The sequence below is a fragment of the Hippoglossus stenolepis genome, chromosome 13 (genome assembly GCF_022539355.2).
Source record: "Hippoglossus stenolepis isolate QCI-W04-F060 chromosome 13, HSTE1.2, whole genome shotgun sequence".
Lineage (NCBI taxonomy): Eukaryota > Metazoa > Chordata > Actinopteri > Pleuronectiformes > Pleuronectidae > Hippoglossus > Hippoglossus stenolepis.
In genome coordinates, this window is record NC_061495.1 from 12,114,067 (window position 1) to 12,127,607 (window position 13,541).

General features: G+C 39.0%; 2 protein-coding genes across 3 annotated transcripts; both read right to left on the bottom strand.

Moving 5' to 3' along the window:
• Nucleotides 1-876: 876 nt before the first annotated feature.
• gcgb (glucagon b) lies at nt 877-3,722 on the bottom strand. The gene is made up of 4 exons (XM_047342662.1): nt 3,513-3,722; nt 3,302-3,407; nt 2,289-2,438; nt 877-1,432 (listed from the first exon to the last, which is right to left on the bottom strand). The coding sequence occupies exons 2-4, from the start codon at nt 3,394-3,396 to the stop codon at nt 1,312-1,314; spliced, it is 366 nt and encodes a 121-aa protein (XP_047198618.1). The 5' UTR covers nt 3,397-3,407; nt 3,513-3,722; the 3' UTR covers nt 877-1,311.
• Nucleotides 3,723-4,484: 762 nt separating this feature from the next.
• On the bottom strand, nt 4,485-13,379 carry LOC118119918 (fibroblast activation protein, alpha). Of its 2 annotated transcripts, XM_047342700.1 has the most exons (26): nt 13,034-13,379; nt 12,700-12,781; nt 12,167-12,256; nt 11,963-12,057; nt 11,792-11,866; nt 11,602-11,654; nt 11,354-11,426; nt 10,581-10,701; nt 10,345-10,499; nt 10,089-10,186; nt 9,828-9,957; nt 9,691-9,729; nt 9,505-9,603; nt 9,349-9,419; nt 9,194-9,247; nt 8,839-8,963; nt 8,605-8,655; nt 7,872-7,970; nt 7,226-7,295; nt 6,948-7,142; nt 6,760-6,814; nt 6,572-6,671; nt 5,640-5,698; nt 5,461-5,533; nt 5,130-5,203; nt 4,485-4,943 (listed from the first exon to the last, which is right to left on the bottom strand). In XM_047342700.1, exons 1-26 carry the CDS (start codon nt 13,034-13,036, stop codon nt 4,842-4,844), a joined length of 2,241 nt encoding a protein of 746 aa, XP_047198656.1. In that variant the 5' UTR covers nt 13,037-13,379; the 3' UTR covers nt 4,485-4,841. The 2 variants fall into 2 exon arrangements, with proteins under 2 accessions (XP_047198656.1, XP_047198657.1); XM_047342701.1 differs by lacking the exons at nt 12,700-12,781; nt 13,034-13,379 and having other exon boundaries at nt 11,833-11,866; nt 12,167-12,213.
• Between the last annotated feature and the right edge of the window lie 162 nt (nt 13,380-13,541).

The window sequence follows — 13,541 nt, forward strand, 5'->3', positions numbered from 1 at the left end:
CTCTCTCTCTCTCTCTCTCTCTCTCTCTCTCTCGCTCGCTCACTGAGCGATTAATTACTTCACATTATCAACACATCACTTGTATGTGTTTTGTATAAAGTGTCACTCAAAGATATTGATATTATTTGATCAGTTATTTGATATTTATTGATCAGTTGCTTGTATCATGTCAGATCAGTTGTACTGTACGTGTGATGACACACTGCATCCACACACTGTTCCTGCATGGAGAACGACAGGAAGGGGAAAACATGTAGGAGCCCTCTGAGAGTTGGCCTCGACTGGAGAGGGCCGGGCTCCTGAGATCAACAGATGGTTTGATGATCGGCGGATGACAGCTGAGAGATGTGGCTCATCCCAGAGCGCGTCGAGCTGCTGGCTCGTGTGAGCTACACTGTTTATCGTGCCAGGAGGAAGTGTCAACCCAGCCATTGTTCACTCCAATCACATAATTACGCTTCCTTTCATTTAGCATGACCAGTGTCCTTGGTGTGCTGTCAGAGCCTCAGTGGGAGATCCAGTGATCAGTTGACAGGTGACACATCATGTTATTACATGGTAGTAATCCCAGCGCACAGCTCCCCCTGGGGACTGCATGGCGTGTTTACTGAGTTTGGTTCTGCTTCTTTAAACAGGAGGATTAAGTGAGCATGGCAGAAAAAAACACTGGGACGCTGTCAAATTCAGTTTCTTGGCCAAATATTAACACTGATATCCATAATAATTTTGGGTAATGAAGCAAAAAAGTTCTTTTAAACTATTATTGATTAAATTGACCATGTTTTTAATTCATTTTTATGAAATTACTGATGCACATTAACAGGTGGATCCTGTGCTGTGAGATGGAGAGCGATCCTTGTCAAACCAAGAGGGAACTCATTGATTGTACACATTTCTTTATTGAAAACTAAATATGACTTTTCTGAATTATTAGAAAAGGTATCGAGACTATCTACAGACGTAATTAGTGAACTTGCAGAATCCAGATCAATAATTGTGTCTTATTCTTTTTAAGGGTATATGAGAAGGAAGAAGAAAATGTGAAATCATGTGAAAAAATGTGAAAAGAAGAATCATGATGTGAGTGCTTGATGAAAATCACCAGCATTTAGGATTGACACACATTTCAAATGTACTTTTCTGCATTTGAACATTTCCTTCAACCACCGAAGGCCGACAGAGATTTTATGATGGGAATTTAATAGCATGACAAGGCTCGTACAGACAGTGAAACATATAATGGCACAGAGTCAGTGGGAATCTTTGCATTATTAATGGGGAGCTGGTGGTGGCGCTCTGACGTGGTGGAGTCTACTCTCTCCTGCCCCGGCCGGTCTTCAGCCAGGACACAAACTCCTTGGCTGCCTGGTCCTGCAGGTAGGAGCTCACGTCGCTGGTGTAGGTGCCGTCCGCATGGCGTCTAAATAGACTCCTGCAGAAACACATACATTCATTTCAACTGCCGTACAAACGACAAAATCATTTTTGAATAAGCTTGATTAGACTTGAAATCAAATCAGATCCAGAGACAACACAATTATAGTCAATTCCTCAATATATTACAACATTCATAATAATTCAAGTTATGCCCCAAGATGAAGTGATTCAGTAATAAGAGGTCACAGGGCCGTGCTTGCATATTTTGGGGGGCAGGTGCTTAAGTGAAAATAAGGGCACCCCTCTCATAATTATTAAAAAGGTATTATTAAATTAATTAATTATTAAAATAAAGTTACAAACAGAAGTGCATCTGTTAGCCACATGTTTATTTATTTTAAGGATGTTTGATAATAACGAATTATGGTAATACATGTCTCTGATGTTCAATTTCACAACAGTGACAAACAATATCGAGGCTTTCAAATCCCATCGTTACCTGATTAACGTCAGGCAAACGTAAACTTGATGCCAATTCAGGTGCGTAAATCGTCGTGACTAAGGATGAGGTCACGGTCACACATACGCGAAGGCAATGCAAATAATGTTGGTCAAAGCCCCTGCACTGTGGATCTGCTGCACCACAATGAAACAGATTCTTTGCCTCCTTGCTCGCACATTCACGCATGCGAGACTGTGCCGTAAGGGAAAGGACTCGCAGAATTAGATCTTAAATGTTTTAAATTGAGAACTGATGCCATCATGGGTAATATTAAAAAAAACATACAAATAAAAAAAAAACATTTTGAGAAATGTCTCGCAAAAAGGGCTCCTAATTATTTAGAGGCCAAAACGATAGGTGCCCGAGCACAAGCTGGGATCTGTGCAGGAGCCGGACAGGACACACTCACCCATTCCTTTTTGAGTTCTTTAGCCACTGGACAAAGTCTTGTGCTCGTCTTGTCTCCAAGTATTTACTGTAGTCGTTTGAAAATGTTCCCTCTGAATGTCTCTTTGGGAGCTCAATTGGTTCCGTCATCATGGAGTTTTCGGGCAATAACCTGCAAGAAAGAGACATTGATACAGCCGAGCCGAGCAGGACGCACTCTCACTTCCAACCCTCCTCTTCCTGTCATGTGGTTCTACCTGCGCTGCATGCAAACCTATTTGTTCTCATTTTTCATACCCTACCCTCCCTGCCCCCTCTCCTCTGTTCTTCCTCTCTCTTGCAGGGTCTCCTGGGGGAGTTTTGATTTGCCAAAATCTCCCCCACGCCACAGCTGTTCTTCCAGCAGCTTCACCATCCTCATCCACTAATCACTATGCTCACATTTCATCATCAGTGATCATAACCGTAAATGTGGATCTCATTGATGCTGTGGTCCTAGATTCTTAAAATTAGATTTTAAAAGATTTAATGAGCACAAGCAAAACTTAGGCAATTTTTGTCATGCATCAATTAAGTTAACATTTAGTTAACTTAATTGATAACATAACATTAAAACATTAAAGTCACAATTCATGAACATAAACTAAGGCATTAGAATATTTTTTTAAAACATTTTTGTTAGAAACATGAATAAGTGTAATCTTACATAATTTTACTAATCTGTAAATTAAAATGAACTTTTGCTGCAGGTTTTCTCATTTCTATTACAAATTCCAGCTGAAATTACAAGACATTACTTTTCATCTGTTTGCAAAATGTGGAACAGTCAGTGGCAATACAGACTGCTCACTGCATGTAATTTCTTTTTTGACTGAGGGAAACCCATAAAAATAAATAGATAAATAGTTTTGATGAGAGTTTCTACAAATTATGTTCAACTCTGGTTACTTGCTGCGAAAAATCTAAACCTTCGATAAAACCTGTGGAGTCCCCTGTTGAGCCAGTGAGAAAGAAGGAAAGCAGAGTTGATCTTACATGGAGTTACGATCTGTGTCCTGGTCAGGCACCTGCCAGCTGCTTTGGATGATGATGAGAAGCAGGAGTCCGGACAAAGTGTGGACGCTTGTCATCGTTTGAGTTTCTGAAACGTGAACACAGACGGAGAGAAAAAAAACATGTTGAGATTATTTCACTTCACCACGTCGGAGTAAAAGTTTTTCGTGACAAGATACGGTGCATGTCTCACCTGTGCTCCTTTATGTTGAGCGTCTGACAGAGGGAATTGAAAAGTGCGTTGACTGCTGTCCGTCTTCTCTCTTGGCTTCTGCAGCTGTTTCATGGTCCCCTCTTGATCTGCTGGATCTTATATAGTCGAGCTGAGGAGCTCTCTCTCAGGTGACTCCCTCGTCACACAGACCTCAGCACATCCTCACTTATCTCAACCCATTAGTCAGCTTCCGTCTCAGTCCACTGGATCTGTTAGACTTGAAAAACAACGTCTGAGTGATAAAAGCTGCTACTTTAGGTGTCACAATCAAACATGACCTCTGCCCTGACAAATAAATAGCGGCACCCAGATGTGTTTGAACTGTTGCCTCTCGGGAAACAGAAAGCTTTCTCCTATAGGCAAATCATATTATTAAAGCAAATGAAGTTTACCTCCAGAAATATACATAAAAAACAAATTTTAAATAATATTACACTCAAAAATAATTGTATCAATAATTACTACTAAAGACAGAAATGAATTACACATTTTAAAGTTTTTATTGGTATATCTTTACTGAATATCAATTAATTGCAAGTGGACAATACCTTCATATTTTGCTTGTGCTCATGTATCTAAATATTAAGGGACAATGTGGAATTTCCAATATCAGTTGATTTATAATTTTGTTCTCTATATATTAGACCTGCTGCATATGACGTAAAGATGATACCTACATTGTTAAGATTTTATTTGTAAATTTATTGACTGTAAAATAAGCTTATCTCTCACATCAGTTATTAATGCTGAAATCCCTGCATAATGAAGTGGACCTGTCTCCCTGTCACTGAAGTTTGTTTATACCAAGAAAGAATTCATCTTTTCTACTCTATATACACATTTTCTAACTCTATATTATAACTTGAAAAAACACTTTTAAAATAAGATGCTTGGGACAATTTATTTGAAGTAAAACTCAACTCTACTTAATGAGAAAAACAATGAAACCGGTATATTTCAAACAATGTTTATTTGACCTTCATTACAACATGACAAATGTTCCCACTCTACCAAAACATTTAAATCAGGGCAGAGCAATTTAAATACTTTGCCATCTTATTCACAAAATGTCTTTGACTATAAATGCATGCAATTGTTTTTATTAAAATTTAAACAACACCTATTTTGAAAAAGTTCCACATAAAATACAAACTCTCATTTGTTCAAGCAGTAAATATTAATTGCACATAAAAGCGATAACAAATTGTTCGACCTGACGTTTCAGAATATCAGTGAGATACAGCAACACAACAGTGAACAAAGACACTGTGGTAATCTTCATTTTAAAAGCCTTCACGCTCTTCACATCTATTTGGGATTGAGGAGACATTTCTGCAGGAAGTGACTCATGACGTTGTACATGTGATGGTAGGCCGGTCCACCGAGAGCGTGGTCCCTGTCAGTATACCACTGAAATTAACACCAAAGTCAGATTAGTTATTCCATTTTAATAACACACATTTAAATCATAGCCTACATATTTGAGACCGTGCAAGAAAAAACACGTAATACATGTTTTTTCCCCCCATTTGAAACCTGCATTAAAAAACACCATCAAGGTCAATATTAGTCCCACTTCCCCGAGCCAATATTTACCATCGTCTCAAAGTCCACCTGCTCGTACACCAGAGCTTTGGCAATCTGTGCCGCCTGCTGGAAATGGACGTTGTCTATAGGAAAGACAGTGCTGTCAGTACGTGACCCAACATCAAAGCTCAAGTTTCCATCAAGGCAAAAACAGTCTATTTGTTCACATTACATTACATTACATTTCATTTAGCTGACGCTTTTATCCAAAGCAACTTACAATAAGTGCATTCAACCATGAGGGTACAAACCCAGAACAACAAGACGGCACCACTGCGTCACATACACTGAGGAGAACTAGGGCTGGAAAAGAGTATTAGAATGACATGGTTGAACGTACCATCGGCTGTGCCATGAACCAACAGATAGTTTACATTTTTGAAGTTCTTTGCTCTGGCTGTCACTGTGGAGTTCTGTTCAATTAAAAGAGACATTTTCTACAGTTAATAACACATATCAAGTCAGGAATGTGCTGTAGTTTTAAAAAGATGAATGCACTTGAGCTTGTGTGATATTTACTTTGTAAGCGTCTGCATTCTCTGTAGGTGTGCCCATGTAGCGTTCAGTGTACACCGCATCTGCAGGAGAAAACCAATACCACAAATTAAATGAATACAAATAATAAAATATATATTCAAAATAAAAAAAAAAGGTTTTCAGAGAAATTGAATAGAGATTTTAATTCTTAAGGAGGAACTCCACTGACTAAGGATTCTAACCTCAAGCAATGATGTTTAAGGGTAATGTAGTTAGCAAACTGTTTTCTATTATTCTGACCCTGTCATAAGGTCACTGATATACTTGCTTTAAACTTTGTGTGTATCTGGAGAAGTGAGCTGGGCCCAATCCTCCCCGGATGGAAACAAAAAGTTTCATTGTGAGCTTCATACTTTGCACAAATTGTAAATAGTGTATGAACTGTATTTGTGTAATGACTTCCCAGTCTTATCAACCACTGAAAACGCTTCACCCATTCATACAGCTGTCGGGACAATATTAGGACACTTCGGAATGGGGACTACAGGAGCCAAGCATCGATTCACCACCAGTTAGTGGACGATCCTCTCTGCCTCCTGAGCCACAGCCGACAAAGTCAATAGAAACCATGGTGAGACTAGAGGAGGTTCCAACATTGGTGATCATAGCAGAGAAAGTCATTCGCTGAAGCTAAAGAGAGGTGACATAAGAATGTGCTGGTCCCTGTCCTGAGCCGGGGATTAGTTTGTTCTGTCTGGGCTACTGTGGAAATGTGGTGGTGCAGAGGAAGAGAAAACAAAATGACTCATTGTTTCTGGTGATTATATCTAAATGAAAACACAATAAGGATTAATACGTTCTATTTCTACTACCAGATCTTCATAAGTATACACACTGAGCTGTTTACACACATAATGTTAAATTATAATAAAGAAGGAATCCATCCATCCATCCACTATAGCATGTAAACTCACCATAATAATCCCACTTGGCTACTGGAGCAACTGCGATTCCACACTTGAAGACTCCAGTTCCAGCTCCCAAGGCCATTGAGGTAACATAACCACCGTATGACTGAAGATCACAATTGAGGATATTCAGTGAATGCATAAAGAAAACATGAAATACAAAGATAAGCACATGAGAAATACAGAGAACTTACCCAGCCCCATATGGCTATTCTGTCTTTGTCGATAAAACCCATGTCAATGAATTTCCTATAACATAGAAATCAAGAATTATTCTAAAAAGCGATAGAAACGTATTCGGACGTCCACTTATTCAGGGATTTACCTTTATTTCATTTGTTTTTTGTATAAATCGTGCATGTGAAGGTCTTTTTTTTTTTACCTCACAGCAGTTATCTGATCTTCTACTTCAAAGGTCCCGAGGCGCTTGTAGACCGCGTGCATTATTTCGTCGCCCTGGTAACCGCTCCCCCTTCCATCGAAGCTGGCGATTATGATCCCGTGTGAGCTGGAGAGGTACGTGCCCCAGTTCAGCTTGAACCGGTAGTTCACCCTCTGACTACAGGGGCCGCCGTACCTGCACGGGGACAGCGACAGCACATTAAGAGATGTTCGCTGAATTTTTCATAGGATTAGCGCAGAGGGGGGTTGTTCACTTACACGTCAATGAGAAGAGGGTATTTCTTCGATTTCTTAAAATTTGGCGGCAACATCATTTGATACCACATATCTGGAAAAAATAAAAGAGACATTTATGTTTAAACTACAAAGGTGTAATTAAATAACATTATAACGTCTTCCCATAAAATTTAGTTTCTAATAATTATAATTTTTTCTGTTCCCTGAAGTCTTTACTTCAACACTAATCCACCAATTACATCACATGCTTGAAGTCTCCAAAAGAAAGATGTGACCATTTAGATAGAAAAAAGTAAAACCTCATTTGGAACTTTCTATATGATAAAATGCATGTAAATTAAATGTCTATTACACTCAAACTTATGTTTGACTTTACTTGGATGTTTGACCATCACTGTGCAGAATGATGAATGTGCAGAGTTGAATCCTAAAATCTTTTATCACAGTGTTTCACAAGTGTGATGTGGAAAATTGAAGCCTCCTGTGCACATACGCTGAAAATAGCCTTTTCAGTAGAGTAGGAAATGTCTTGTGTCCAACAGTTAAGTTTTGAATTAAAGATATTTGTATATTGGTACCTATAGATAGGCCTTTAAGACATTTTAGCTAAATATGTATATGTCTTCAAACATTTCTTGGGGGAACCTTCAAGCTTGTGTTGTCTCACCAAATCCTGCAACCTTCAGTGTGCCGTACTGCATCGTGGGCAAGTGGAATTCAGAAAGAACATTTCCCAAGTCCTTGTTGTCTTCAAGGGTGGAGATCTCTGTAAAGAAAAAGAAAAAGAGAATAACCACTAATCATATTAGAAATCATAGATGTGCATGTGTAATCATCACGTGTGATGTCAGCCTTTGAGACAGAAAAACTATTTAACTGCAACAAGACCTTACTTTTGATTCTTTATTTCATTTCTTTTGATTCTTTATTTCATTTCTTTTGATTCTTTATTTTTTTACTGTTTTGTTTTACTGTTACCAAGACTGGATCCATACTCAAGCCACATGCAAATTCTGTAATGGGAAATCTAAATACATCAACAAATACCGTGTATGGTATTGTGTGCAGATGTGCATTTTCAAACATTTTTTTACACTAGATTATCATTTTTATATAAAAATATTTTAAAAACCTGGGGAGGGTAATAGTTTAGCCATGAGAAACAGAACATGTGTGTAATCATTTTTTACTATAGTGTACAATCAATCATGTGTAACAACAGAAACATTTTACATACTACATATATACTTATATTAATAATAAATTTGTTATGGTGCACATCTGAATGGCACACAAAGTGAGATTATAATTTCTGTCAAATTATGCAATTCTAGTAAATAAATCAACCACTGTCCTGGGGTGAGTTCATGAAACTTGGAAAATGTTGCATGTTTACATACCTGCACCTGGGCCCCTGTTGTCCATGAGTGTGTAGAGGGGCAATCCAGGTCCTGGCATGAACAAAAATAGAAAACGTACAAACAGTTGATTACACATCAGGTCTTTTGTGTGACTTCAGACATGATTATTTTAGCTCAGATTATGGTTCACCGATGCTGCGCACCACAGATGACTTCCTGCATGTTAACCATAGATGAATCATTGCTTAAGAGAAGGTGGTGGGAGTAACTGACCGTAGCAGTCCATTCGGTAGAAAGAGGCGTCCAGGCTGAAGTAAGCCGAGTTGTACTGACACCTGTCCTGGTGCAGGTCGCAGGTGAGGCACTGAGGGGCAGAGGAGCTGCTTCCAATCAGAAGTCTAAAGAACAAACAAGCAGCAGCACATGTCGGTCACATCATTCAGTTCTTGTTACTGCTGTAATATTATATCGTTACTATCGTTAATTCATCCCAAATCTGCCCCCTGTCTTCCAGGAATCCATGAAGCCATGATTACAATAATGAGGACAAAGGGAAAATTCGATCAACAATAAAGAAGGAGCGATAAAACAAACGAGATCAGTCACACAAATGAAAAGATTTGCTTACTTGTAAAGATGTCTCTTTACGGCTATTCCTTGGTACTCATTGCTCACAAAATATCTGTGGAAAAGAGTTTTAAGGAGGCTTTGAATTCATTTTTCTGCCAAATATGCTTTAAGGTTTATGTAGTTTGCTCAGAAATGTATGGTGTCATCACTCACATGGCACCACTGGTTAATTTGGATATGTAGATGACTTCCCACTTCCCAGAGGTGATCGGTGTCGCTTTGCCCTTAACGACACAAAACCCACAGTGAACGTAACGTAACGCTCGCAACAAAATACGAGTGACTTTTTGCATAGTTGAACAGACTTACATCTTTTACATAATGAATGTGCTTGTAGCCCTTAGTGTCGCTCATCACTTTGTAGAAACTGAGTTTATCCTCAGCAAAGAAAACAGGGAAAGGCACATACTGGAAAAACAAAAATAAATATTTTAGGGTTATCCAACAAATCAAATGCTGAGGATCAATAAATGGTGATAATCTTTGGAAACTCACATGGCCGACCCAGCCTGTTTTGCTTGTTTGCTCAAATTTCTATAGAGAGCAGAGATGTTGAGACATTATATTCTGTTAATGGGCATTTACTTGCATGAGCATTTAATCCTTGAGATCATCAGAGGAGTGACAGATACCTGCATTTCTCTCCAGATGCTTCCAACGAGGTCATAGATCTGCACGACCACGTAATTCTGCTTCCTCGTGAGCCACTGCACCGCGAAGCGTTCGTCTGTAACCCAGGTCACTGAGCACAAAATGTGATCACTGAGTAAAAGGCAACAGAAAGTGACAGGGCTTTCACATAAAGGCAGACCGTGAAGATGTTGTATTTGCCTCATGCTTTGAAAAAACGTGGAGGGATTTAAGTCATGCTGCGAACTGGAGAATCTACAGACCCTGAAGAAACGGACGCAGGAGCCAGCACATGTGTGCGGAGGGTCGGATTCCTGGTATCAACCACAAACAGTTTCACCTTGGTCAGGCTCGATCCAGCCTTCACAAGATACAATATATTACACATTCGTAATGAATAATCACATTGTGTGGAAGATGAATTGTGATAAGGACAAATTGAACAGAGAAGTTACTAGAATTTGTGCTTTAAATTCATTACAAGTGATCTTTTAACTGTTATGTTGAATGTTATCCCACCTTAGGGTACGGAACAGCCACGGTTTGAGGATATTGCTCGGATCCATACCAGGAGAACTCCACTTTGTGAACATCTGTATCATTTACCTCCAGATAAGCAAAGAACTTCCCGGTTGACGACCACCATATTGCCCCGTTTGATGCAAACACTTCCTCTGCGGACAAAACACACACTCAATGATCATCTGACACACACATGCCACATGGGGACCTCTGAAACAGTTCCTGTCACTCACCCTCATACACCCAGTCAGGGATGCCATTGAGGATCTCATCCTTTTTGCCATTGTGAGTCACTTGTATGGCTTCAGCAGTGACACCAGATTTGAAAAAAATGTTGAAGTCTGAGACGTAAACCTGCGAAAAACAATTTTAGATTTTTTAATTTGACAGTTTTTGATGATTTTATCTCCAAATGTGTTCCAAATCTGATTGAAACAACAATGACCCAACCTTTAAATACAAACTTAAGACATGGCTTAAAGCAAACCCAACCTCAAATGTAATTATTCCACTTTATCTCACATGTTTTAGTTTACATGCATAGTTGTGGCTTTGTATTGTATCTGAGCGTTGTATTGTATTGTTTGGTTCTTATAATGGATTTTAAACATTGATTATTTTCTTTTCGTTCTTATCGAGTGTGGTATTTTAATCATGGGTTTCTTATACAGTTAATGTGGATGGTATGTATAATGCACAAGAAAACATAGATATTTGTAATTATATATTTATGAAATAGAGCGTTTTATTCTATTTCAGGTTTCCTTGTAAAAACTGGCTTTATAATTAATTTACAGTATAATGTCTGTTGATTAGTGAGCACTGTCCGTAATCAAATGAATAAACAAATGACAGAAATCCACAAATGTATAAATGTATTCATAAATGTACTTCATCAAATATCCTTTATTCATTTTGTCTGACGCAATCAGCCCATTTCGCCTCACCCACAGGCAAAGTGTATTTCAAAACTGACGTAGCTGCAAAATTGATCATTTTAACTCACATATTGGCTTCCTGTTGGGGCCCAGGAAAAGTACTGCACCACAGTGGGAAGATTCGCAGGCGTAACAAATGTCCTGCAATGACACATGGAAATGATCGCAGGTCATGATCACTCACTTCATTGTGATGTGTCTGTTGATTTAACGTCAGGGAAGAATTAAACATTATCACCGTAGAAACATAAAATCACAGTTTCTTGAATCCTGCTTTTTGAGAGTGACACTGTCCCATTAAAACATGGCTACTTACGAATGCTTCCTGTCATAGATGGAGTATGAGGCCGTAAATGAATGTCTCCATTTCTGTAGGATATTAAACACAAATCTTTTCAGACTTTAATAAAGTTTCCTGTGATTAAATTGACATTTACAGTGGACAACTAGAATAGTTAAACTTTTGTAAAAAACAAACTGGAGAACATTCTCCAGAGGTTTCTGACCTCTGTGAAATTGCTTTCAAAAGCGACGTATATATAATCACCAGACAGCATGTAATTTGTGGCATCCACTTGGTCCTACAGTGAAAATGATAGTGGAAATATTTGTATTAAACGATAATTCCACATTGATAAAACAGTGTTTATTATTTAGAAAGTAATTAAAGTTATTACAAAGGTTGAATTGCTCAAATATATTGACTCCTCCTTTGTTTCTGCGTTGTGGAGAAAGATATTCCCGTCGCTCCCTTTATGCAGATATTCTTTATCTGCACATATAGAAAGTACAACAAATACGCACATGAGAGATTTTTACACAACATGAGGATTCACATTATGTGTATTACTTGTATGTTGAGACATGACCGGCGTTGATACCTGATATCCAATATAAACCGTAGGATCTCCACCTTATGGTGTCATTGAAGTAATCCTCAAAGGAGTACGGCCTTTTGATGGCACCGGACTCTGAAATTACAGGTAAACTGCATTAATTTGATGTAGGACCAGGGAAATGTGAGAGACTTGACTGGTACATTGTTTTGCAGTGAAATCTGGAATGAAACAAAATAAAACTCCGTCACACGGTGGCGCTGTTTACACTGCAACTCCGGGCAGCCATGATTTGACAATGATAATAAACACAAAGCATATTGTGCTTTTCTGGTCTGTCACTTGAGGAAAGCCCAAAGAAATAACTAAAAATATAGGCAACATAATAAAACAACAACAAAGAAATAGTAGAAGTTTTATAGATGATAATATTATCCATGTGTGAAAATAGTTTTATAAGTTATACGTTATATAAGTTGTGTGTTATTAGCCCCACCTAACAAGCAGCACACACTGACACACACACACACACACACACACAGATGGAAGAGAAAGGAGAGGCCTGAGCTTTAACTTACTGCTGAAATAAACTGATGGGATTGTGATCAACGTGATGACGACAGCCGCCCCCAACACCGCCAGCAGCACCTTGTTGCAGCCCTGAGAGGTGACACACACACACACACACAAAGACACAAACACGGACACACACACACACACACACACACACACACACACACACACACACACACACACACACACAAGTTGAAAAATCACTGTCTAAAACCACACACGGTTTGACTTTAGGGCAAATCCATTCATCCTTTTAAAAAAGTGACTTTTATCACTGTCTGTTGTTCACAAACTGGTTTTCCACCAGTGAAGCGCACAGTAGAGTAATAGATTACTGACCATGGTGCAGATGCAGTCGCTGTGAAGATCTCTCTCTGCTCAGTAATCCTCAGAGACTGGTCCTGGCGTTTGAGTTTAAAGACACTTTAAAACTAAATACATCTACAGACATTACACTCTTACTGAACACGGCCCGGAGCAGTGAGTTTGGAGCAAGTGTGGTCACATGAGAAAAGTGAGCCTCTTCCTTATTCTCCCTCTTCCTCGCTGCATTCCTGAGCGCAGCCCGACTCAGGCAGGCGGACAGAGATGAGTCCCTGAAGTCTGCGGCGCTGCAAACTTTCCAGGAGCGCACAAACTTGCTGCTGCTTGGGAAGTGGCTCTTGGAACAAGTCATCCACTCCACAGATGTGAGCGCGCACAGCCACAGTCAAGCTGGAGGTATTTCCTCCTTCTATCCAACTCGTGCGTTTTTACATCAGTTGTTCAATTAAGTTGAATAAAAATGTTGTTTTTTTTACCCTCTGAGCCAATTGAGATGGGAAGGGTTTTATTATATTATGGATTA

What these genes read in the sequence shown, in the direction of transcription:
- gcgb (XM_047342662.1), bottom strand. Translation starts at nt 3,396, where the DNA reads ATGACAAGCGTCCACACTTTGTCCGGACTCCTGCTTCTCATCATCATC. An exon ending in GACACAGATCGTAACTCCAT is followed by an intron (nt 2,439 to 3,301) that starts GTAAGATCAACT and finishes TCTTTCTTGCAG; the next exon opens with GTTATTGCCCGAAAACTCCA. An exon ending in AAGAACTCAAAAAGGAATGG is followed by an intron (nt 1,433 to 2,288) that starts GTGAGTGTGTCC and finishes GTGTTTCTGCAG; the next exon opens with GAGTCTATTTAGACGCCATG.
- LOC118119918 (XM_047342700.1), bottom strand. An exon ending in CTACCGAATGGACTGCTACG is followed by an intron (nt 8,656 to 8,838) that starts GTCAGTTACTCC and finishes TGTTCATGCCAG; the next exon opens with GACCTGGATTGCCCCTCTAC. An exon ending in TACCCTCTTCTCATTGACGT is followed by an intron (nt 7,143 to 7,225) that starts GTAAGTGAACAA and finishes GTCCCCGTGCAG; the next exon opens with GTACGGCGGCCCCTGTAGTC.